At 35.6% G+C, this 27,193-nt stretch overlaps 1 protein-coding gene across 4 annotated transcripts in view; it reads left to right on the top strand.

The window, feature by feature from the left end:
• Nucleotides 1-27,193, top strand: part of MACROD2 (mono-ADP ribosylhydrolase 2) — a 1,127,501-nt gene that overhangs the window by 626,505 nt on the left and 473,803 nt on the right. For all 4 annotated transcript variants that reach the window (XM_026668493.2, XM_087948725.1, XM_026668495.2 and 1 more), the window contains exon 7: nt 19,490-19,520. In XM_026668493.2, the coding sequence (XP_026524278.2) occupies nt 19,490-19,520 (31 nt within the window). The remainder of the gene's footprint in view (nt 1-19,489; nt 19,521-27,193) is intronic.

Raw genomic sequence — 27,193 nt, forward strand, 5'->3', positions numbered from 1 at the left:
TTGCTTTCTGCTTGATTTATTTTAAAAGCGGTTGAAAGAGCTTCTCTAATACTTGACTTTTAGCTCCCCTATCTCAGGGTAAGTCCTTCCCATTTTTTTCCCTAACCCCTTAAATGTGCACAATTTATTAGCATTATTGTAATAGCTTATGTTACACTTTTATTATAGATACTCATTGTTCTCTTGGTATTTTATCGCAACCATTTGATTTTACTCTCATGCTCTATATTTTGCACATTTTGCTGATCATTGACTGAATAAAGATTATTATTACCACCGCCATTGTGCTTCCTTTAAAAAAAAAAAAGGCTTGTTCCATAGGACTTCCTTCAGCTACCTTTTGCTGGGTGAATTCTGCAGAATATATATATATATAAAAAAAACACTGCAGCAACAGCAAACATTTTTTATTAAGAATGCATGCAATAACATGGCAGGTTTTGCTTTATAGATCTAGTAATATAAAAAATAAAATAAGAACTATCTTTTGCTAAAGGACTAAGGATCTGGTCAATTGAGTTTTTGTTTGTTTTACTTCTGCTTTGAAACTAGGCACACAGCATGTTCTAATTTTCAGAGATTTTGTAAAGTGAGTGTGAAACTTAGAGCGCATCTCATTGTCCAAGTGCAGCTTTTGTTTGTAGCCAGTACAACACCATCCACAACAAAAGCATATCTTCAGCATATTATAAAAAATGTGCAAAATACAAAAGCCCTCTCTCTCTCCCTCCCCCGCTTGCAGCCAATCTTTTCTGGAAATTTTGTATAGATTAGGTAGGTAGAGCAGAGAAAAGAAGAAAAAAACCCCAGGCATAATAATAAGAATGCCCCTCTAAACATAATAGGACAATCAAGCTTTGTTGTGTGTGAGATGCTAAACAAACCTGCCTAGAACAGGATGGGAAATTTAAAACAAAAATGATTTGCAGCTCAAGCCACAGAATATGAAATTGCAAATTTTCCTTTCCTTTACAATAAAACTTGAGGATGAATGAATCTGAAAAATGGCAGATTCACAAAAGATTGGAAGAGACACTTCTTTACAGAGCATAATGTTAAACCAAGGGATTCCTCATTGTCACAGCAGGTAGTGAAAAACACCAACTTCATGGCTTCAAAGAAGGAAACACACAAATTCATGGAGAACAGAGTTGCCAATGACAGTAGATATTGGGTGGGATTATATTAATTAGGATCATAGCAAATAGCACAAATATATACAAAATGGTAAAATCCTGCATTCACTCTGCAAATTACTCCCATGTTTAAGTCCCTTCGTGGATGGTGTGTTTGGGGTCCACAGGGTGTTCTGATAGTACGTCCTCCAGTTGCTCAACTAAAACTAGGCTAGCATGATCATGATTCCCTTCTTGCTTGGCAAATAAGTGGAAGTGCTACAGTAGCCATTGCAAGATTTTTGAATGAAGAAGAAAGTGGGGACTGGGGCGCTGATGAAATAACTATATCGGTATAAATATGTTCATGCTTAATTGGCTATGTGGGACGTGTGATTGAATTCCAAGGGAAATTAGGTAATGTCCACTTGGGCAAAACAGTAGCGTACATCCACTTTCTATAAATAAAAATCATTGTTTGTCCAAGACATTTTTTACACACCTCAGTTTTCCTTAAACATTTATCTGTCATCACTATATACTCTTTCAAGGCATTCTATTGTGTTCTTAACCCACCTCAAAGAAAAATACACACATCAGTTGTTCACCTGAGATCATGGTAATATAGAAATGGTAGGGATCGGGGAGGATCTATTTTGTTCCTTTCTTTTTGTGTAGACTCTCTGATATGCTAGCCACTAATAGTCAACAAACTATTCTCCCTTTATACATAACTTATCTGGGGAGACCATTAGGTTTAATAGATCTCTTTCTAATAGACTATACAATAGTATCCATACAAGATGCAGCACACCATCCATTTTATTAGGAAGGAACTTTGGGGCAAACATGTAGCACAAAAGTTAGCTTACATTTTTCTTTACCACCCACCCTCTGTCCCTGATAATTATCTCTTTATATATTTAAAAAACAACAACAGAAAAAGGAGTTGAAGTAGACAGGGTGATAATGTAGTTGAAATAACACTTAGCACCATCTGTTTACAGATAATATGTCAAAATGGTCCTGGAGCCCACTTTCTAGAACAAAAACATTTAAAAGGCATTCCTATCCTGAGACAGATTCACTTAATATAATTTTTATAAGATGTGAGTTTACTATGAGAGCTACTCATGCTTAATACCCTACTTTAAGAAATTCTATTTAGTAAATAATAAATTTCTGCAAAGTGACATTGATTTGTTTCAGGCCTGGAGACAACCTAATTTGTTTCACCAAGGCAAAAGACCTGGCTGAAGCAATGAGGGTGGTCTTGAATTCCTTCCAGACAGAAGAAATGAAGTCCTTTTAGCCAGGCTGAAAGGTACTTCTAAATTTGATAGCTCTGGGACTGCACTGAAGCTAGCCTCCAAACACTATGGCCTTAGTTTTCTCCAACAGCTCTGCCAGAGGAGTCATTTCTTGTCAATAGGAGATCCATAGCCTAAGAGGAAGTCTCTGGCTTATTTTATCTACAGGCCATCAACTGGAGGGCAATTCTTCAGCTGCCATTGCCAAAACAATTAAAGGATATTAAAAGGGAATTTTATCCTTCAGGATTTTATTAAGGTTCTCTGCACTCCATAGCCTAGGTCATCCAGCCTGGGAGACACCGAATTGTTCCAGGCTTGGAGTCCCTTGGCATTTTCCAGTAGGGCTTTGGCTAGCTACACCCAGTGTATGCTGTAGGATTCCCTACTGCCTATGCTGGAGGAATCTACTCAGCTGGAATTCCCTGTCATTGCTTCAGGTGAAGGTTTATTTATTTATTAAATTTATATAGCTATCAATTTCACGCTTGTGATGCTCAGCTTCTCCCATCTTCCAAAATCCCAAAGCAGGGTGAAGCACAGTAACATGGTGGGTTCATTTCAGCCTTAGATGCAAAGGGGCCTCTGTTGATTCACAAAACAACTTTGTGTATGTGTGGATTTGTTTAAAACTTCATTGAAGTGTAAGCATTCTTTGATGCTTTGTATAACCCTAGTAAAATAAATATATCAACATTTCTTTCTTAAAAATTTTCATATAACACACAATGTAACAATTAATGTATTTTTCACTATATGGAATCCAAATTTCTTTCTGGAAAGAAAAAATCTTTCATCAACATATAATTTGTTGGTAACATTTTCTAAGCATTCCAAATATTCAATCTTGGAAAGTGTGATTCCTACACTCGAAAATTGATTTCATTGTTGTATTTTGCACTTACTCCAATAGCTGAAAGTGCAAATGATCTGCAAGCTCTAGAAATACAAGTCAAAAGAATAACAGCAATAGCACTTAGACTTATATATTGCTTTACAGTGCCTTACAGCCCTCTGTAAACAGTTTGCAGAGTCAGCATATTGCCCCCAACAATCTGGGTCAATGAAAACATAGGACTAAAATTAAATATAAAGAGCAAAATAATGACAACAGATACAGGTGAAACTTGAAAAATTAGAATATCGTGCAAAAGTTCATTTATTTCAGTAATGCAACTTAGAAGGTGAAACGAATATGTGAGATAGACTCATTACATGCAAAGCAAGATAGTTCAAGCAGTGATGTGTCATAATTGAGATGATTATGGCTTACAGCTCATGAAAATCCCAAATCCACAATCTCAGAAAATTAGAATATTGTGAAAAGGTTCAATATTCTAGGGTCAAAGTGTCCCACTCTAATCAGCTAATTAAGCCTGCAAAGGATTCTTGAGCCTTTAGGCAGGCGCGAGGTGGGGCGAGGTGAGCAACAGAAAAGGCGGGCAGCCGCAGCCCAAATGTCCCGCCCGCCACCTCCTGCTGTTGCCGCTGCCGCCACCACCGCTGCTGCTTCTGCCCCGCCGCCGCTGCTGCTTCTGCCCCCACCGCCGCCGCTGCTGCTGCTTCTGCCCCCGCCGCTGCTGCTTCTGCCCCCGCCGCCGCTGCTGCATTTGCAGGAGGAGAGGTAGGCGCGAGGCGGGCGAGGCGAGCAACAGAAAAGGCGGGCAGCCGCAGCCCAAAAGTCCCGCCCTGCCACCTCCTGCTGTTGCCGCCACTGCCGCCACCGCTGCTTCTGCCCCGCCGCTGCTTCTGCCCCGCCACCGCTGCTGCTTCTGCCGCCGCTGCTTCTGCCCCGCCGCGCCGCTGCTTCCCCCCTCCCCCCACCCCCAAAATTTGGCTGGAAAATTATAAAATAAAAAATAAATAATTTTTAATAAATAATTAATAATAAATAATAAAAAATTTTATTTTATTTTATTTTATTTTATTTTATTTTATTTTTATTTTATTTTATTTTATTTTATTTTATTTTATTATTTTATTTTATTTTATTTTATTTTATTTTATTTTATTTATTTTATTTTATTTTATTTTATTTTATTTTATTTTATTTTATTTATTTTATTTTATTTTTATTTTATTTTATTTTATTTTATTTTATTATTTTATTTTATTTTTATTTTATTTTATTTTATTTTATTATTTTATTTTATTATTTATTTTATTTTATTTTATTTTATTTTATTTTATTTTATTTTATTTTATTTTATTTTATTTTATTTTATTTTATTTTATTTTATTATTTTATTTTATTTTATTATTTTATTATTTTATTTTATTATTTTATTATTTTATTTTATTTTATTTGTTTATTTTTATGTGCGGCCCAAACCAAATTTTCATCTTCTAATGTGGCCCAGGGAAGGTGAAAGGTTGGACACCCCTGCTTTAAATGGTCTCTCAGTCTGGTTCAGTCGGAATCACAATCATGGGAAAGACTGCTGACCTGACAGTTGTGCAGATAACCATTATTGACACCCTCAAAAGGTAATTGCAAAAGAAGTTGGAAGTTCCCAAAGTGCTGTATCAAAGCACATTAATAGAAAGTTATGTGGAAGGGAAAAAAGTGGAAGAAAAAGGTGCCCAAGCAGCAGGGATGACTGCAGCCTGGAGAGGATTGTCAGGAAAAGGCCATTCAAAAGTGTTGGGGGGACTTTCACAAGGAGTGGAATGAGGTTGGAGTCAGTGCATCAAGAGCCACCACACACAGACGGAACCTGGACATGGGCTTCAAATGTCGTATTCCTCTTGTCAAGCCGCCCCTGAACAACAAACGTCAGAAGCATCTTACCTGGGCTAAAGAAAAACAGACCTGGTCTGTTGCTCAGTGGTTCAAAGTCCTCTTTTCTGATGAGAGCAACTTTTGCATCTCATTTGGAAACCAAGGACCCAGAGTCTGGAGGAAGAATGGAGAGGCACACACTGCAAGATGCCTGAAGTCCAGTGTGAAGTTTCCACAGTCTGTGTTGATTTGAAGAGCCATGTCATCTACTGGTGTTGGTCCACTGTGCTTCATTAAATCCAGGGTCAATGCAGCCGTCTACCAGGAGATTTTGGAGCACTTCATGCTTCCTTCTGCAGACGAGCTGTATGGGGATGCTGACTTCATTTTCCAGCAGGACTTGGCACCTGCCCACACTGCCAAAAGCACCAAAACCTGGTTCAATACCCGTGGGATTACTGTGCTTGATTGGCCAGCAAACTCACCTGATTTGAACCCCATAGAGAATCTATGGGGCATTGCCAAGAGAAAGATGAGAGACATGAGACCAAACAATGCAGAAGAGCTGAAGGCCGCTATTGAAGCATCCTGGTCTTCCATAACAGCTCAGCAGTGCCACAGGCTGATAGCTTCCATGCCATACCGCATTGAGGCAGTAATTGCTGCAAAAGGAGCCCAAACCAAGTACTGAGTACATATGCATGCTTATATTTTTCAGAGGTCCGATATTGTTCTATGTACAATCCTTGTTTTATTGATTGCATGTAATATTCTAATTTTCTGAGATTGTGGATTTGGGGTTTTCATGAGCTGTAAGCTATAATCATCTCAATTATGACACATCATGGCTTGAACTATCTTGCTTTGCATGTAATGAGTCTATCTCATATATTAGTTTCACCTTTTAAGTTGCATTACTGAAGTAAATGAACTTTTGCACGATATTCTAATTTTTCGAGTCTCACATGTATAGCAAACAACCTTAGAATTTAAACTGAAGAACATTTTTGCCTTATAGTATTGTTTATCAATATTAAAGGAACCAATAGTCAAGAAATTTGTTGCATTTGGTAGAGAAACAATGAAGATATTCATATGCTGGAATCTGTTCAGAATTATACATGGAATGTTTTTCCTATGATACTCTATTCAGGGGTCTTCAAACTTGACAACTTTAAAACTTATGGACTGCAACTCCCAGAATTCCTCCTTTGGTCATGTTAGCTCAGGAATTCTGGGAGTTGAAGTCCACAAGTCTTAAACTTGCCAAGTTTGAAGACCCTTGCAGTCTATGTAAATGAAAATTAAGTTTTGAAGAAGCAGATTAGAAATAATACTGACACTTTTGAATATTCAGAAGTGATACCCAAGAATACCCTGGATAACTAAGATAACAAACAAATGGAACATAGACAAATCCTTCCAAAGTTCAAGATGACCTTGATGAAAATATTCAGATATTGTTACCTAGGAAAAGGTGGCTAAATGGTTTTAAGTCCAAAACAGGGAGATAACTCTTGGAAGTGGTACAGCCTCTCTTAATTCATTGGATTAATAAAGAGGAGGCAGCGGCGATTTGTATAATTCTATTATTATTGTCAGCCCCGATAAAAGTAGTTTTAATCTTTCTGTGGAATTAATTTCCTGAAGTGGTCTTCCTAGTGGGGCTGATGCTTGAGGCCCAAATATTTTGGATATGAAAATTCATCTGCTTTGAAAAGTCTGCAAAGATGGGAAAGCTGAAAGGCAGGAAGAAGAAAGGATGACCATTACAAGACATGATGGTTGAGGACAAATCTTCTCAGAGATCATACTTTTTAGTCACCAAGACTTGAGACCAACCTGACGGTGCACAATCAATTAATTTTACAGCAGGAATTAAATAATGTATATTCCGCTGTTTTATAGTGAATATTACCACTTGTTATTGTTGGCAACAAAAGTAGTTGATGTGAAAGTATCAGGGATTCTTTTGAACTAGTTTGGATGACTAAAAGTCAAAGGAACTATGCTTTCTATGTGGTACTAACTTCTGTAGGGATGGTTTCTGCCATTGTGAGTATACAGATGTACCAGAATCTATTTGTTGAGATGTGTGCTATACAAATTGATTGATTGATTGGTTGATTAAATAAACAAATTTATTTATTTATTTATTTATTTAATCAACCAATCAATTAATCAATTTGCATAGCACATTAATTAATTAGGAAAATATATTATTGGCAATACATGGATTGAAAAAAATACCCTGTTTCTCCAACAATATGGCCTCCCCCAATAGGAAGTCCCAGCATATTTTATAGGCATGAAATGAAATTAAGCCCCTCCCCCCAAATTAAGGCCTATATTAAAACATGCGAAATGGGGGGGAATGGTGGGGCTTGCCGTTAGGAAGTACTTTTGTTGCACACCCGGATATGGTGCTGCCTGCATTGACCCCAATATGAAGTGCCCCACCAACGCCGAGGTCAACATCCAAGCCATCGCTGCCCGCCCGAAGATGCAAGGGGGGGGGGAATTAAGTCACCCCCGAAAAGACAGCCTAGCCATTTTTTCGGGGCTCAAAAAAAAATAAGACCCAGCCTTATTATATGAGAAACACGGTATTAATACACATGTAGAAGCTTGTGATTCTTTGCATTGCAGTGATAATTTTGCTGGGAGGTTATTTAGTAAATCCACATGTAAAATAAAAAAAAAAGCTTGCAGAACTTAAAAGTCCTTTGAGAAACTTGCTGAATTTGTAAACATAATTCTTCTAGTATTCCTTATAAAAAAACCTGTTCTGGTTTCTGCCTTACAGCCTTACTCCTGTCTATTCAGTAGGGCTAGATGAAAGATAGAAAAACGCATTCCCTCTTTGCTCCTTTTAGAAGAACTCTCTTTAGTCTCCATTAAATCTGTTTGAATAATAAATGATTGAAGATATACTTCTGGCCCTTTTAACCTCCTGGGACAACGTCTTTCAACCGCTCTGCTTCTGCTGTTGTATAAATAAAGCATTATAGAAATGGAAGACCTTTGTGGTACCAGGATCTGCAAATATTTATCTGAGAGTCATATTTCTATTTATCTTTGTGGGTGCCTAGTAAAGATCTGATGAGGTGCTCTTAAGAGATGAAATGGAATTTGTTAAGGAGTTATGTAAATTAAGCAGGCTTCTTCAAGTAAGTTCATGTAACACTAAGAAGTTTAATGAGAAATGTCTTCTTCATTTGAACAGAAGCACTTGCTCTCTTTAAGGATATGATGTTAGCATAGACATATAGATGCATATAGACATCCATAAAAGAATAGCATGACACAGTGGTATGTTATTCTGTGTATATGTGTAATAAACTGAGCCTGTGAGAAGAAAGCGAAATTCTCATAAATATTTAGGGAGTAGGGAGCACCTGACATTTGGTAAATATATAAACAAAATAAGGTAAAATGTACTTGTTATGTAACAATAAAACAACTTGTTCAAATCCCATGGTTAGAAATGTACATAATTTAAAGCAAGAGAAGTAAGAAAACAGGGAAACCTTTCAGACAGAATCATATTGTCACATTCTGTTTTATCTTGAAGTTCCATAGTAGGCCATAATTATTTCCATGTATTTATTAGTTTTTTTAATCTCACCTTTAAAAGTAACTGAAGGTGGCAAACATGCCTCATACTAATCCTTCTCCTATTTTCCCCACAACAACCACCCAGTGAGATGAGTTGGACTGAGGGAGACTGGCCCAAAGTCACCCAGCTGGCTTACATGCTTAGGCCAGGATTGCAGCTCACAGACTCCTGGTTTCTAGCCTGGTGCCTTAACCATTACACCAAACTGGCTCTAGTATGGTTCTGCAGCCTTCAAAGAGATCATCTCTATAAAATACAGTTACATAATTCAGATTAGAGACTTCTCTATAAATCTAAATATCAACCAGGAATCACTCCTGGCAACAGCATTGATAAATGTCTGTCATCTCAATCTCTCCTTGCTAATCTGTTGCTCTTCTAGACAGAATCCAGTGACCATGATTTCGGTTAGTTACCTTAATTGTTGCTTTCCCCTTTTCTACTTCAATCAACCTTTCCAAGCATGGTTGTTTTTCCGAATCCACCATCTGCTTACAATATCACCTCAAGGGAACAGCCAGCCTTATTTTCATCCAGGATCAATTCATCCCTTCCATGCTACTCTAGTACTTATCTCCAGATCCAATCCTCATTCTTTCCTTTTAACAGCCAAAGATTACCATTGGAAGAACTATTGCTGTAATTATTAAGCTCTATATTGTCATAGAAATATTGTTGTCCTTTAAGGTACTGTCTCAGTTTATCATTACTTTCCATTTGGGATTAATTTCTTTATTTTTCCATCTTTGTCCCTGTCTAGCTATTCAAGAACTGAAAAACAAACAAACCCAGAGCTACAGTATTTATCTTTGCTGTCATTTCTCAGTTCAGAAAACATCCTAGCTAATTTTAACCTTTGTTTTCTTAACAAGTAACATTAATCTGCATTTTAAGCTTTCATTTTACTTTTGTGATGAATTCTAAATCTTTATTTTCAACTAATAAAGTGATGTTGTCTCCATATCATCACTTGTTATTGTTCAACTTTATTTCAACTGTCACTTTTTAGAATTTTGCCATTTTCACAATTGCGGAACAAACTAAACAACTATGGTAACAACAAATATGGTAGTCCTCAATTTACAACAGTTCATTTAGTGACTGTTTGAAATTACAACGGCACTGAAATAAATGACTTATGACTGCTTTTCACGCTTATGACCATTGGGGCATTCCCATGGTCATGTGATTAGCAATTGACTCATATTTATGACCATTGCGACCTTCCGATAAGCAAAGTCAATGGAGAAGCCAGATTCACTTAACAATCATGTTACTATCTTAACAACTGCAGTGATTCACTTAACAATTCTGGCAAGAAAGGTTGCAAAATGAGGCATTCACTTAACAAATGTTTCACTTAACAACAAAAATTTTGGGCTCAACTGTTGTCGTAAGTCGAAGACTACCTGTATTTGTTCTATTTATAGCCTCTATAGCCTGTTGTTCATTGCTACATGTTCCTACTAAGATTTTAAGAAAAGCTTGTCATATATAGAAATCAGTGCAAGAGGTCAGTGATATTGCACATTCTCTTCCATCATTCTTCAGTAGAGTCACATACTGTATGTTGAATTTCTCTGATTTCTAAGCCACACAGATCTCTGTTGGCATATAATGCTAGTGCTTTAACTCCCTCTTTTCCTGTAATTTTAAATACAGGTAGTCCCTTGAGTTATGACTTAATGGAGCCTGCACATTATGGTTGTAAGTCATAACATTTATAAAATGAGTCAGTCATGTGACTGACCCAATTTTACAACATTTTTGCAGCGATTGTTAAACAAGCGCACTGCTCAAGGATGTGCAACTATGGTCATTTAGCGAACACCATAGCCATTAAGCAAAACAATTGTTTACCATGGTGTGGTTTAACAAAAAACGGAGGTCCTGGTTTTTGGCAAAACGGATGTAAATTGCGGTCTTGTGACTACAGGATTTTATTACTGAGCACCCAAAATGCAGATATGTGATCGGGTGAAAGACCACTGGAACTTCAGATTCAGTCCTTTTTTTCAGGTAGATCACAGCTTTGAATGGTCAATAAACAACCGGTCATAAGTTGAGGACTTGATGGATATTTCAATTCATGCCTTTACTTTCCTATTCGACAACAGTTGTCCCTTGTACCTCACTTTTTAGTGGAATCGCTTTCTGAAAATATTCTCTCTTGAAATATTTGTGCCATTTTATAATGTTTTTTGAAAAAAACCACAATGTAGTATTTCCATCTTCCTTTAATCTAGTTTGTCTCTATCAGGTTTCTTACTCCACTATTATTGGTTCCTCCTTTAGCTGTCAATTTTCCTAGGATTTCTCTTCCAAACACTTCTCTCATTTTTCTCTTCCTGCTATTTTCCTCTCTTTGTTGACATTCTTGTTTGAGATAGTATTCCTTGTTCTTTCTTGTTTGACTTTGAAGGCTGGTGTTCAGGTGTCACAGGCCATTCTTGTTCTCTAAGACTTTCATCCTATATTTTTTTTCCCTGGCTCTTATGGATAGTTTGTTTTGAAAACCACTTTAATCTTCCCCCCTTTGAAATTTTGGTTATTTTTCTCTCCTTCAGGTGTTGTCTCTTACCTGTTTTCATAGTGCCTTATGATCTGTTTCACATATGCTGTTAAGTATATTGAATCTATCCTTACAATGGTCTTCTTAGGGAATAGAAATTTATGGGGAAAGATGAAAGAATCTGAGCAAAAGGCTAAACGGTATGATTTAAAAAAAAAAGTTTAAATATCTTCAGGGTTCTTACATAGAAAACTTTTAATCTCAGCTGCATTAGAGAGCCCAGCCAAATCTAATGGGTTTAAGTTACAGGATAATAGATTCAGTTGAACACTAGGTGAAATGTCTTAAAGCTTAACAATGGAACCAATTGGATGAAGATACTTTTCTTAAAAGTGCTCAAGAAGAAGCTAGACAGCTGCCTTTGGGGAATGCTTATATGCCAGGGTTTCAGCTGGATGTTCTACAAGCCACTCTTGTTTTTCAAGTGTTTTGATAATCTCCAAAGCAGAATTTATATCCATTCCTCTAGCTGCAGATTGTCTTCTCTTAACAGAAACAGAAGCAGCCTAACTTCCAGACACAGTTCTTTCCCTTTCCCAGTTCCTTGAATAGAGATCCTGGCTCATAGGAGTTTTTGTGGATGGAATCTGGAATCATATGCGTTTGAAAACTGCATTCACCACTAAGCACTGCCTTTCCTTCTGTATGTATTGTGCACATGGCCACATTTTCTATATAATATGAAGAAATTAACTTCCTCGATACAGTGTGCTATTTTCTACATGCAAGTTAAACACAAGTTAAATAACGCCCTCTCCATTAGTGACTGTGGCTCTCTTCCAACAACTGCCATTAAGTGAATTGGTATCTAAGTGAGTGTGCACCTGAGAGAAAGAGAGTGCGTTGCAAAGATCACAGTTTGCAGCTGTTTCATATATATATTTTTTTCATATGCTTTACCTATTTTTCCCTTTTTTTGCTCCTTTGCAGCGTAGAGAGATTGCTTAAATAACCTATTTCTTCCTGAGATGCTTTTCTCTGTAGTGCATTGTACCCCTAAAAATGTTAAGTGAAAGTAACAAGCTTAGCTCTGTGAACTTTTGTTGATTAGAACTCTATGAATGTATCTTTTCTTTTATGTATACTGAGAGCATTTGCACCAAGACAAATTCCTTGTGTGTCCAATCACACTTGGCCATTAAATAATTCTATTCTATTCTAGAACCCTACAGTTTGCCCCCAGCTGTTGCTTGAAACTGACCGTACCTTAATCAGTTTCACACTGAAGGATTTTATTGTTGTAAATGTGTGCATTGGTCAGAATTTTTTTTAAATTATCACTTATTACTATCATATTTGTGATTGGTTGCTAACCAAGATAGTTGTTAAACAAGGTGTGGTTGTATTCAGAGCTTATTTTAGGTATTCACTTGGACCATTAGCCAATGCCGACATAATTTCCAGTCAGTTCAGTTCCTCATGAGGCCCATTTCAGATAAAAGACTCGATCATATGAAGACTGCATGAAAACAATAAATATTCATGTTGTTATCTGGAAAAAAAAAACCTGCTCCTTTAAAAAAAAAAACAAGTGTCAGTTGAATGTTTTACAAGCTTAACCAGGGGTGTCAAACTCAATTTCATTGAGGGCCACATCAGGGTTGTGTTTAACCTTGGGAGCCGGGTGGGTGTGGCCAGCTTGATTTCACTTGTGTCGGGGGCGCCTATGGGGGCCTGAGTACTCTGCCAGTGAAAACGGAGCTTGGGTGTCTGTGGCAGCCTCCTTCAACCCTCTGTCAGTGAAAACAGAGCTCGGGAAGGCCGCATGTAGCCCTCCTGAGCTCTGTTTTTGCTGGCAGAGGGTTGCAGAAGGCCATCGCAGCCACCCCAAGCTCCATTTTCTCTGGCAGAGGCACCGCAGGCCAATCCTTCGCTGTTTCCAGGATAGCCCCGCGGGCCCGATTGAAGCACTTTGTGGGCCAGATTCAGCCCCCAGGCCTTGAGATTGACACCCCTGCTCTACCCAAATCAAATATCCTTTTCAGAAGTCAGGGTATTGCATGCAACCTGATGATTGGCAGGTGCAAATCTTTTGATGCAAACACCATTTACCTCACAATACTAGAAGTTAGCCATGTTTTTTCCAATGAGACTGAATTTTTCCTCTGAGTGAGACTATTATAATATGCAGAGAGAACTACAAATATGAGCATATTGGACACTTAGGTATTTTAAGCAGACTGTGCCAACATCCACAATGACAATTTCACATTATTTCTCTGCCAATAATTTTAGCTTGAAATCTAGACTAAATTACTGCTTAAGGAGATGAAGGAAATTTGGTCTATATGCTTTTTTTAGGCATGGGTCTCCTTAGCAGTGAAAAAACATCAGTGGCATGTTTTACAACATTATACCTGCTGCTTTTGTCCTTTAATCATTCTCTATGAGGAAGAAAATTATGAATTAAACATTAATTTTAGATATAGCCACTAAATAATTTTCTTCCTAGCATTAAAATACTAGGCATTTAGGTAGTTTTGGTTGGTTCCTCTAGTCCAAAGTAATATTTAAATTACTCAAAGCTATCAACAAAACATATGTATACCTGTCCTTTGTGTCCCGATCAGTGTACACTTGAGACTGGAAAAGAGTTGATGCAGTTCCCATCTTCGAAAAAGGGGAAAAATAGATCCAGGAAATTACAGCTCTATCAGCCTGACCTCAATACCTGGGAAGATTCTGGAAAAGATAATCAAGCAATGAATCTGCGAACGCCTAGAGGAAAACAATGTCATAACCAAAAACCAACATGGGTTTGTTAAAAACAGATTATGCCAGACAAATCTTATTGCATTCTTTGACAAAGTGACAAAATTAGTGGATTATCTACACTTTTTAAGAACATAGTTAACTATTTTTTCTCCATATGATTCTTAGTTTTTGAAATTCTATCTTTCTGCACAATTTTCTTTGCGTAAGCGTTCTGGAAAATGTACAAACTAGGACTTTATCTTTGAGGGAAAAGCTCCAACAGATAATGGAAATGCAGAAAAAAGGTATTGGATCATGTTGCCTTCACAAATTTCTACATTTCTTTCAAGGGCATATTTTAAACATCCAGGGAAGCAAATAGGAGATGAACTTCTTCTAATTTACTGTCACATTTTACTAAAATACACGGTTCTTTTCAAGATAATACATTCCAAAAGTGTGATCAAATTATTGATGTTTGTCTTTGAAGTGAATAGGTGAATAGGAAACTGGGACATATTAATATCAGTCAGTTTGATTCTAAGATATTTGGTTGTATCCTTCCTCTTATGAAGGGGCACTGTTAGCCAATCAGGTACTCTTTCTACAATAAATTTGTGGAACAATGAGGATAGAGGAGACAAAGAGAGAACCCTATGTTTGATCAAACGTCTTGATTCTCTCTCTCTACAGTTTTCATTTCCCTTAAATTCTTCGTCAATTCTATTATGAAAAGTACATTCATAACATGCAAGGATACCATAGAGAGCCAGTTTGGTGTAGTTATAGAAGTGACTTCTGATCCCACCTTAGGCACAAAATGAACTGCGCCAATATTACCCTTTTTATATTGGTTTTTTTTTATTGTTTGTAAGCCACCCAGAGTCACTGAGAGTGATGGGCAGCCATGTGAACCCTTTAAATAAATAAATAAATCACTCTATCTCCGTCTTAGGAAGAAGGCATTTCTGAAATCTTGCCAAGAAAACTGCAGGGATTTGACTCAGGCAGCTGCCGGGAGTCAACAATGATTCAAAGGCACACACATACCCTCTTCACCAAATCAAACAGCACCAATGGCAAACACAGTGTTAAAAACAATGCCTCTATTCTTTGGTCTGTCAGTCTGCCTATCTGATGTTCGTGTTCACTTCATATGCAAATGGTTTTGACATCCATCTGCACTGCGAAAGTCAAGGGGATTTGTACCACAGAATTCCTATACTGTAGGGATTTCAGATCTCCTATGTCAAGGCAGGCAACTTTTTGATTGTTGCGGTCCATGCTTAACATTTCTAGAATTGCTGAGGGTTGTAGTTGGTGGAGTTATCATATAAAGTTGGTCGATGTTCTTATTTCTATTGTTCCTCTGCTCCTGGGATTGGATTGGGGGTTCTTACTTCTTATGACAGAAGCCTATTAAATTTTAGGCTAGTTTTTTGTATTTCACATCAGAAAATGTGAGAAAATCATGCTATTGGTTTTTGGTAAACGAGAGTAGAAAAGTTATTTGTGGTGGGTTTTATTTCATCAAATTTGTATCAATTCAATCACAGTACGCTCAGTGACTCACAAAATAATAATGTGCAATAACACTATAAAATTAAACCCTGCCACAACATATGGAATCCGGCTCCCAAAATGTTCTGGGAAAGATTTGTCTTCAGCTTTTTCTGAAAGGTAGGAAATGTTAGAGATAGACAAATCTCCAGTGGGCAGCCATTCCAGGAGGCCAATCCCATCATCACCAAGTAACCCATCAATGGGAGACAACAGCTGCTTCTCTGTATGCTTCTCCAGCAAACAGGAAGCCAATGCAGAGGTCCCAAAACAGGGTACAAATATGTACCCCTTGGTAAACACCCATCAATACTCTAGCCATTGCTTTTTGTAGCAACTGACACTTCTAGATAGTCTTCAAAGGAAGCCCCATATAGAGTTGTTGCAGTAGCCCAATAGGGTGATAATAGGGCAGGAGCCATTATGGTCAGATTCTTCCATCCCCTATAAGGCTGCAGTTGGCATGGTAGCCAAAGCTGGACAAGGCCCTATCTTGGTCATGGCCTGCACCTTCTGATCTAGCAGGAACCACCAGTCAGAAATAACTACAAGCCATGAACCTACTCCTTCAAGCACAGTGCAAGGGACAAAAGAGAGGTATAGAAGAATCCTGATAGAACAATAGCTCTCTTTTCTACTTTCAGCCAGTTCTCTCCCCTCCGATTCACATAGCCATTCTATGATGCTATAACAGCTTTTAGGAGAGGACTTGATTATAATTCTGTGAGGTGTTTTTTTTTTTTTGTCAATTCAACATCTGTTTGGAAATGCTTCATACCATTTAACTTCAGTTCAACTTCTGGCACCTCAAACTTATTATCTATTGCCCTGTCCTTCAGAGCAAATGCAAGCCATTTTTCTCTATTTCCCATCATGACAGCTTTTTATATTTTAGCAAATTGTTACCGTATTGTCCTTTAATTTGTTTTCAAAGCATAAAAATGAACATCTTGCTCCTTCAGCTTTCCCTCTTATATTTCATTTTTTCTTCCCCATGTTTTCTCCCCATTAGTCTTGCTTCTTTTTGGTTACTGCTGCTCAGACAATGTAGCACCCCAAGTTTGAAATTCTACAGATTTTCCAATAATATTCAGACAAAACATTGTATGTATTCACATGTGCTGCGTCTTTATGAATAGTTGAGAAAGCACTCTCTCTTTTTTTTTTGCAAAATTAAATTGTTGTATTGTCATTCAATTTGTACTGATCCTAATTTTCCATGTGATGGAAAATATTTTGGTTTATGACTTTAGAACAATTTACTCTTTTAGAAATGTCAGTATATGTTGTATACTTGTAGATTCTTACATGTTGTAACGGGTTTGCTGCATTCTTTAGCTGTGCCATCTGTACTTTCTTTGAAACTGTACTTTCACCTCCCACATCCGAATAATTTATGAAGATGTTAATCAGTGTTAGACCGTGACAAATCCTTTCTACTTGATGCTAAAATCATAACAACAAGTGGGATTTTCAACAAAGTTTTCAGTTTAATATGTCTCTGTTTAGAATTTTAGGATACTGCATTCTATTTGTCATTTCTACCTCTGCCCCAGGCTATTGGCTGTTTTTCAGCATGACAGCCTACAATCTTTTTTTTCTAAATATATATTTTCTTTAAAATTTGGTGAGGTTTTCAAGGTGTCTAGGCTACATAACAACCCACACTTAAAAATGCATAAAATTCAGGAAAAAAAAACCTGTAACGGAGGACAGGTGTATGCTATCTTATGTCAAACAACAAAATTACTGTTTACAGCGAGTTATGAAGGAAAAGCCTTACATTTTGAAGAGCACTGAGGAAAAAGAGACATTTGCATTGTTATTAAAACTCCACCTTGAATATAGGGTGCTCCAAGGAAAAAGATTTCTTCATTTTTAGAATAAGAAGTTGAAAACAGCTTATCTTTCTTAGCCACAGAGAAAATGATGGATGGGGAAGCCTTCCCCTCCATTTTTTGCTGTAGAGTCTAGTTATTGTGTGTTTAGAGTACAAGATTTACCCTGTTTTATAGGTTCATGCAACACACTAAACTGTAAACTATCCACATGGGTTAGCTTTGCACATTATGGTTGGCTAAAATGTAGTTGGTTAATTTATGTCTCAGTGAGCCATGCTAACATGACATATATATGGAGAGAAAGCAAGGAGAATTACTGTGCAGATAGCTAGTTATATTGTCAATATAATCTTTTTTTTTTTTTTGCTTCTACAACATAGCCATATGTGAAGTGTACTAGACAGAATACAAAGTTTAGCTTAGGTAAAAATGTGGTTCAGATAAACAGTATTCCTGAAACAAAGTAATATAAATCATATGCTGTTGTCTGTCATTGACTTCTAATTTTTCTTTGTATTCATTAACCACTCTAGATGTATTGTAGTGCCATTTAATATCTGTAATGCATACAAAAATTCAACCAGATCTTAAAAATACAAGCATAAATTGCATAAAATTAATATCTTACCAATATTGAAGTCATCACCAAACCAAATAGAATGTAATGCCAGGAATCCTCAATGCTCTAACTGGCTCAAATTTACATTGGTAGTTTACACAGATGTTTTGTGCATTTGAATGAAGTTTCTCAAAGTGCTGAACTAAGACTATGACACAAAGTTTGTTTTAGCTTTCCTGTGAATTGGACTGGATTAGGACCACATATAAAAGTCTATTTTTTATTATTATTAAAATATATAAAGTTGGATATTCTCCACTCATTCTTCTGTCAATAGCTTCGGTTAAATCGAAGTCAGTTTCTTGTATTTCTCCAAAACAGTTTCAAAAATTATTTTCTAACTGTATTGATTTCTTTTACTAAGTTGATATGCTGCTCCATCCATGTCTGATTCTGAGCAGCTTGCAAACCTCCAAAATAGTAATAAAATTAAAACTAAACATAGCAGTTTAATTTGAATAATAAAATAATAAATAACATATAATGGACCAGAAAAATATATTATGCTGTCTTCATCGGGTAAAACTCAAATGGCACTGAAGAAGTATATCACTTCTAAGTATATGCCTAAACGATTAACACAGCCTTCCAGCCACTGGTCATAGGCAGCAGCTTTCAAACACCTTCTTCCTTCAGAAGTTTTTCCTAATATGTGAAGCCTGTTGAACATGGCTGATAAGGGTATTGTTATCTTCTGATTCTATTGTACAATAAACATATGTTGAGTAATCATTGAAGTGGGACATGCTTCATCTTGGTCTCCTCCATCTCACAGAATCATAGCTATGGAAAATAGTATATGAGGGAAAGCTGTCCTTTGGAATAAGAAGGGAAGGATACAAACATATGAATAAATATATCTTGAGTATATGAATGTCTTCAGAAAGATTGCTGAAAAATCAAATTATATATCTACTGTATTCCTATTTAGTACCAAATGGTTTATGCTGTGAAAGAAAAACACTATGGTAGTTTCTTAGCAAATGGCACTGGCTTCAGGTGAGTTTTATCTAAAGGCTGACAAATCCATAATTTTGTAATTATACTAAAAGCTTATTAGGTATTATAGACAATTTCATTAAAAGCACACATTCTCTAGACCTCCCGTTTTTCACATTTAGCAAGGTGCTAAAAAGTTTAACTTACCTCCCCCACCCCCCAAAATGCTGTGCTGTGCTGAGAGCTAATTTGCTCTCCTTCAGTTTTGAAAGAAAATTTTCAATGAGTTTCTGATTTCTAGAATGACTACTTCTTTCAGTAGATTGGGATATACTGTATATGAAGACTTGATGACTTACTGTAAATGTGAATATTTCTTCATATTATGCAGTTTATAGCTTCCTTGTACTAAATCATTATGTGTGATAAGTACTTCTAAAAATATCTAATATATATATATATCTATATATATCTTTTATTTTATTTTTTGTCTTACAGGCTTTTCCATGTATCTCAACAGGCATTTATGGTATGTAAAACTGACTGTGAATTTCTATATAACAAAGTTTTATGGCAATCAACTTTAAACAGTGTTTTTCCTCTCTCGCTTTTATTGTTTTAAATTATACTCCATGAATTAGTAGGGCAGTCTACACAGGTAAACTGTGCTGTGCTCAAAAATTACAAAATTAACAAAATCTCAAAGTGTTGTTCTTGTCTTGCAAGGATTTATGAGTTTATATTGACAAGAATAATCTGTTTTGATTGGATTCAAAACTGCCATTACTTTGATGTCAATAAAGCTCAATGTATACAACTTGGTGCGTTTCATGTGCATAATGTGTTTCTGAAGCTCACTATAGCATGAGCACAATGATATATCGCTTGTTACTATTTGTTCTACCCAATCCAGCAGATGGGGCATGTTCCACATCTCATTGGCTAAGGAGTGTTGGCTGGCAGGACCCAGAAGGAGATATTTTCTTCTGCCTGACCTGCCCTTTGAAACATCATCCCCCTGAGATTACATTAGCCTTGTCCTCTACTGGCTTTCTGTAATGTCCTAGGACAAATAGGCTGAAAAACAGCTTCTATCTCAGGGCATTCGCTCTGTTGAATTCTACTGTATAGAGCAGTGTTGGTGCAATGTCGGGGGTTTTCAATTCAATGGAGTGTGAAGGATGTGTGTTTGTGTTTATTTTCATGGTCATGATGTGCACTGAAGATGGAGTTTGATTTCATTGTATGAGGTGCAGTGACAATAAACAAAAGTGGGAAACCAAAAAGTTGGGTTTTTTCCCCCCAATATCTATAATCTATTTTATGTGTTTTATCTGTTTTGTTGTAAGCTGCCTATTGTTACATAAGTGAGATGGGTGGCTATATAAACTGAGTGAATGAATGAATGTCATGAAAAGAGAATCATGACTCGATTGTAGAGCATATGATATGTCTGAACTTCAGTTTCAACGTTAATCCTTTGCATTTTTAATAAAACAATGTCAGACTCCAGAACTAGTTCTTTATCGTGCCAGTTTAAGTAGATAGAATTGTGCTATGTGGATTAAGAACATCATTTGGTTATCCTGAAGCAATTTTTCTAGCTATGTAAGTTAATAGGGGCATTCTGGTGGGAAAACAATTAAAGCAAGTTTGTTTTTAGAAATACCTAGTTGTGATCTTATGTTTGATCATAAAACTGAAGGGCAGAAAGAAATTATTTCAAACTGCCTTGTACTACACTGAATAGGGAACTAGACTATGTGAATTCCAGGTCCTCTCAGTCTTTGTTTGTTGTTGATTCTTTTTCCCCAAGAGAGACAGAAAGTGGGTGGGGAATCAAAACATCAGTGAGTTATTGGCTAAAAGGACATCTTTTATATTTGTATGATTACCATTTTTTTTACAGAACCATAACGGTGTAAGTTAGAGAACAAGTCTGACTTCCTCTCAAAGTGAACATCCAAAATAAATCATCAAATTATCTGAGCTCTTTATGTTCCTGATTAAATTATTTGTATAGCAATTAAAAAAATAGAGGCAGATTACCATATATTTGGTGTATGATATGTTCCATGCCGAGATGCCTTGGTAAGAAATAGTCTTTTATGTGTTTACTTTTGAGGAACCCCCATATATATTGTATTAATAACAATTTAAAACATTCAAAGAATGAAAGATGCTGGATTTTATATATCAATGTAAAACAAAATAAAGCCCCGTTTGAAAAACCCTTACAAAAGATATACTTGATACAGGAAGACTATTATATCTTATGATTCCCTGGTAAGTTCTAGAAACTAAATTTCTTACATAACAACAAAAAATATTATTCTGCATTTGGTCCTGAAATTAAAACAAAAAGAAAAACAAAAGGTTTATTGTCTTATACTTTTTCTAGACATGTCAGTTACTTTTAATATTCTTTCCTGGATGTAGAAAAGGGTATGTGGCAATAACACTAATGAATACATGGAGGCAATAAGATTACTGCACTGTTCTTTAAGTGTTTGTGGGGTCTGATTGTAAATATTTTTAACTGCAAAGATTCAGGTAATCCCAAAGTTATCTCATTTTGCAATTGTAATTATTATTATTATTATTATTATTATTATTATTATTATTATTATTATTATTATTATTATTATTATTATTATTATTATTATTATTATTTAACTAGTATCAAAACAGAATATAGAAAAAAATCCTTGCTTTAATAATCTATCCACTAGAAAGTTGATGTATTATGGAATTATCTGGAACCTCTGTATGATCATCATTATCATCATCATCATCATCATCATCAATCAACCAGATTTTTATTCTACCTTTTAAAAATATTTAATTAGTTCAAGGCAGCAAACATACCTACTATTCCTTTAGCTATTCCAGTTTGACATAAAAATGATTAAGCCTGTTATAGTTCTGATGAAAGGGTGAGCTTGCCCTAGTAAATCTTGCAATATTTGAGGCCTGAGAGAGATCCCATTCCTAGTTATACTACATGAATAATTTTGCCACTTGCTTTGAATATTAGAGCTTAAATGGATAGGCAGGTTTATGATTCACAAGACTTTACTAAAGGGATTGTGAAACAAACTCAGTTGCCATGTGATAGAACAACAGTTGCTGCTCCCAAATTTAATGTCTATGGAGAGCATCCAGAACATCTCTCTGTTGCCTCTCAAGCTATTGCATACCCTTAACTTCCAACATACGTAAGCACACCTATTCTGTCAATATTTTAGTGCTTATTACCAATGAAAATGGAGCTGACCTATCGGAGATGCAAAAAATTATCTGACATGAAATGTCTAGTTAATAGCCATATACTATGTCACTGTTTTAAGAAAATTATAGAACCAGCAAGTATTTAAATCATAATTTGATATCAGTTTTCTCAAAATGTTAAGGGCATTTAAATTATCATTATGAATAATAATATCTATCTCCTCAGAATCGTATAGTCTAAGTGAAGGTGTCAAATTCCATAACCTTCTTTTCAGAAGTAGAAAATCAGAAATGTATAAGGTACTAAACTTGTATAGGACACTGTCATGATTGTAATCAGTGGTGGGTTTCCAATTTTTTTCCTACTGGTTCTATACACATGCACGCAGAGCTCAAATACCGATCTCTGTCAATGCTGGTGACCTGCCTGAACTGTTTTTCAGCTCAGCTGAGGCACGGCAATCCACTCTGACGTGCAAGCTGAGCTAAAAACCAAGGAAATATAGGAGAGGTAATGGTGAGGGCAGGTGGGCGGGGCCAGTCAGAGGTGGTATTTGCTGGTTCTCTGAACTGGTCAAAATTTCCGCTATCGGTACGCCAGAACTGGTCCAAAATGGCTGAATACGGCTGAATACCACCTCTGATTGTAATTTGTAAAAAGGAACCAAACATTGGTACTCCTTTTATTGTTCACATTTTATTTATCATCAGCCATTCAGTTGTTTTCAACTCTCACAGATCAGCACTGTCTCAAATCACCTCCTTCAGATCTGCCAAGGTCACCCCAGTGTCATTTTTTTATGAGTACTAAGGGAGCCCCTTCTCCTTTTCCCCATTGATCAATCCCAACATGATTGTCTTTTTGACTGAGTCAGATCACATGACATGAGCAAAGTATGACAGCCTTTGATCGGCGAACTTGGTTTCATGTGATATTTTTGGTGAGGTTGAGTCTAGGATTTCTTATTTTTGCAGTTCATGGGATGTGTAATAGTCACCTCCAGCACCACAGTTCAAAGGCATCAACCCTTCTCCTATCTTTTTCAGAGTTCAAGACAGCCATAAGTAACAAATGGAAAAAAATACTGTATTAACTAATTTGCATTTGGTTGTGAGGCTGATGTCTTTACTTTTCGAGATGTTCTTCATGACAGACATTGCAGTTCTTCCAAGTGCTATATGTCTTCTGATCTCAGAGCTGCAGTCACCACTTTGGTCAATTTTAGAGCCCAAGAAGATTAATTCCTTTACTGTTTTGATTGTCTCGTTGTTGATCTGCACTCTAATCTGTGTGTTCACTGCAGTTTTTATTATCTTTGTTTTCGTGATGTTAAGGTGCAGTCCAAATTTTTCACTTTCATCTTTGATTCTCAGGATTAACCACTCCAGATCCTCCTTGCTTTTCATGAGCAATGTTGTATCATCTGTACACTGGAGATTGTTGATATTCCAACTATTAATTTTAACTCCAATGGTAGATTCCTCCAGATGTGCATTTTTCATAACTTTCTGTGTACATGTTGAACAATATAGATGACAAGATGCAACCTAATCTCTTATTTTTTATTGTAATAATAGTAAGTTTAGCAATTAAATAGCACTTTTTAAATATACTTTTTATATATTATTATATCATTTTAGTGCTTTTCTGACCTTTTAGTTACATTGCAAATCAGTTTGTAGGATAAAAGAGAGAAAATATAAATGTATAAGTGATAGATTTTCTTGAAATAGAATGTGAATAAATCAGTAAATAGGCAAGTGTCATGCAGTTTTTTTCCACAATGCTTCTTAAAGATGGACAGAGCATCTTGTATCCACTCCATATTGAATCAGAAATTATCTAAGATTATCTGTGAACATTGCAAAAATTGAGAAGATATGTGCATATGTGTTTTCTGAGACTGCTAGGATTTAAAAAAGAAAATCTGCCTATTTCCTTCAAAGCACACCGTTTTTGAAAATAACCACCGTTTCAAACATCCCTTTTCCTTTTCCCAATTGTTTGATGCAACCACGGGGAAATGTAGAATCAGTGATTTTTTCCCCCTTCCAATTTCCTTTCATTTGCCTGGGTAATTTCAATACTCCAGTAAATGCACAATGAGAACATATTATTCTCTACTTGGGGATTTCTATAGGTTGAACTTCATTCTCACAAAAGCTATATATTTTTTAATATTTTAATATATTTGTTTGTTTGTTTCAAATTAACTTTTAGAAATCCTTAAGTTTCTCTCTATGAATGTAACTTGGGAGATTTTATTTTTACCATCACCTCCATATCGTGCTCATAAAACAAGCTAGTCAACATCTAAATGAAAATCTAATTGGCCTCACTCTATGCATGTTCTACCTCTGTACAAACTGCAGAATTATGAGTGGAATGCATCATTATTTGAGTCTGTGTCCACTCTCATTCATATCTTTAGCCTCCACACAAACACACATCTCTAAAATTTGTTGAAGAGTGGTTTGAGGGTATACTTTTGATTGTTTCTTATTTCCATCCATAGAAACATTTTCTACCTCTGAAATCTCTATTGGAATGTCCATAAGTTATCCACAAATTAAGTGATAGGGATATGTGTTTCCCTTTGTGGGTTTACGATACACCATTTTACATGAAGAGTGCTGTAGTGTAATCACGAGAAAATAGTTTTTAAGAGTCTCTTTAGAATAGGTCTTGGGAATGATTATTATATTGATTGATTTTGGAATTCTTATTTAATGTAGCTGCTGCTTGGGGGCGATTAGAATAAAGTATTTCAGTAATTTGATTAGATATTCTGTAAGAATTTGTCACATACATTATTAAATGGTGATCTTATTTTGAACTGTGTGCTGCCCATATTCCAGAGGGTTTCTTCATTCAATTTCCCTGTGGAATATTTCCTACACGCATAGAAATTATTAACAGGATGTCCCCTGATTTATTCTCACCCTCTAAAATAAGTATTAATAAGACATATTTAGCCCAGAAGTTGACTCCAGAAAGAAGTTTAAAGCTATTAAATTCAGTTCTTTGATCGGCAACTTTCTTATTCTAGTTTTACTGAATGGTGAAATACTAAAACCGCTTTATAAATTAGTGTTTTCTGCCAAATAAATTGGCTCTCATGCTTCCTTATCATTTGACTCTAAATTTCAAAATCCATAGGAAGTCTTGTTATAAATAAATTATTCTCTCACTATACTATATTCTCGTTCACCACAAGCTAGGAAGACAAATGTCTGCAGATGTCCTAAACATCTACTGGGTATGAGGAGAAAAAAATAATATTCTTTTTTTACTGAAGCAAATTAGGAATTTAATTATGTCATAGGATGTTCTCTATCTTAATAAATGCATTATGTTAAAGTTTTTATTGATCAAAGCCTTGATGGACAACAGAAGCAATACCTATGCACCCATCTGGTGATAGCCATGGCATATGGTAAATAATGATTTGAAATGTAAAGAGAATAAATGGTAAATAGCATGAATTAACAAATGAAATGAAATGAAAGAAAAACAGATCTGCTGCCTCTTATAAAAATAAGAAAAAGGCAAAGGACATTATTACATCTGAATGAAAGTATTCTAATCTTGCCCCATTGATAAAATAGATGCAAAAACAATAACAACAAGGGAGTAGAATTAAAAGGCTAACATGTATTTCAGAAACTATTAATTATTATTATTTAGGTTGTTGCAGGTGGATTTGAATATAGGCAGTTATAAGGTATACATTAGTGAATTGTATCAAGGAAAAGATAGGAAAAAATTTGTGGTTTATGAAAAAGATTGCACAATTTTGTGAAAAGTTGTACAACATTCATTATTCTGTTTGATGACATGAATGAATGATGGGAATAAGGCAGGACTGTACAAAAAAAAGTAACTGGCATTTGGAGACCCATGAATGAATGTAAATAGCAAATGTTGAACATCTGCTTAGAAAAGAGCCTGGAAGTTTAAGCATAAGTTTGTTTGTGCATTATTGTGGAAAAGGAATTAATCAAAAATCTTTGGTCTGATTGTTTATTATGAGGTATTGAGAAAAGAAGTGAAGGATACAAGAAAGACAATAGATTATAGGTATGGAATATGAATATGGAATAATTCATTATTTGGTAGCGTCAGAAATGGATCTTGAAAAAAATTATCATCGAATCAAATATAGGAAGTGAAATAAAACAGAGAGAAAGCAGAATAACTGTGGGAAGAGAAAGTATGAGTCTTGTATGAAAAAGAAGACAGATTAATTTCCATACAGAATGAAAGTGAATATAAGGAAAATATTGGTGGAAGCTTTTTGCTACAGAATAAAAATAATAATATTACTGAGTGTCAAAAAATACATGGATATATGCAAATGGCAAGTATGAGAAAAAAATTATTTATTTAGTTTATTTATATTTATTTTATTTTATTTATATCCTGCCCATCTCGCTCTGTAAAGTCACTCTAGATGGCTTTGATGAAAGGATGTGGTAAAATAGACTGAGGAAAATTATTCATTATGGAGAATAACTGATGCAAAAAATGAGGATGAGAGGAAGATATTATACAATGCACATAGCTGTTAAAAAAAGAAATGTGGAAAGAGATAACTAGATCAGTTAAAATTAAAAAGAAGAAAATTAAATATTGCAATGTTTTGATGGAAGTTTTAAAACTGTTATTGAAGTGGGTGGAAAGGGCTAAACAAGAAACTATAGAAAATTGAATAAAATTCAAATAAAATAGTCCAGGAATGATTTCTGTTTTAAATTAAATTCTATGTCAAATTTAGTTTTAAATAACAAAGCTCAGTTTGGATATTGAAACATGTTCCAATGACTTGGATAATCATTCTTCCAAAGAGGGGAATGAAATATTTTTTCCAGTAAGAACCATATAAGTAATGAGGCTCTTGTGGCAGTTATCATATACAAAACGTCTTTATATAATATACTGATTTAAACATTTACTCATGACCCTATAGA

Source organism: Notechis scutatus, chromosome 1 (genome assembly GCF_049901735.1).
Source record: "Notechis scutatus isolate UNSWTSFEM ecotype Mainland chromosome 1, rNotScu1.2, whole genome shotgun sequence".
Classification (NCBI taxonomy): domain Eukaryota; kingdom Metazoa; phylum Chordata; class Lepidosauria; order Squamata; family Elapidae; genus Notechis; species Notechis scutatus.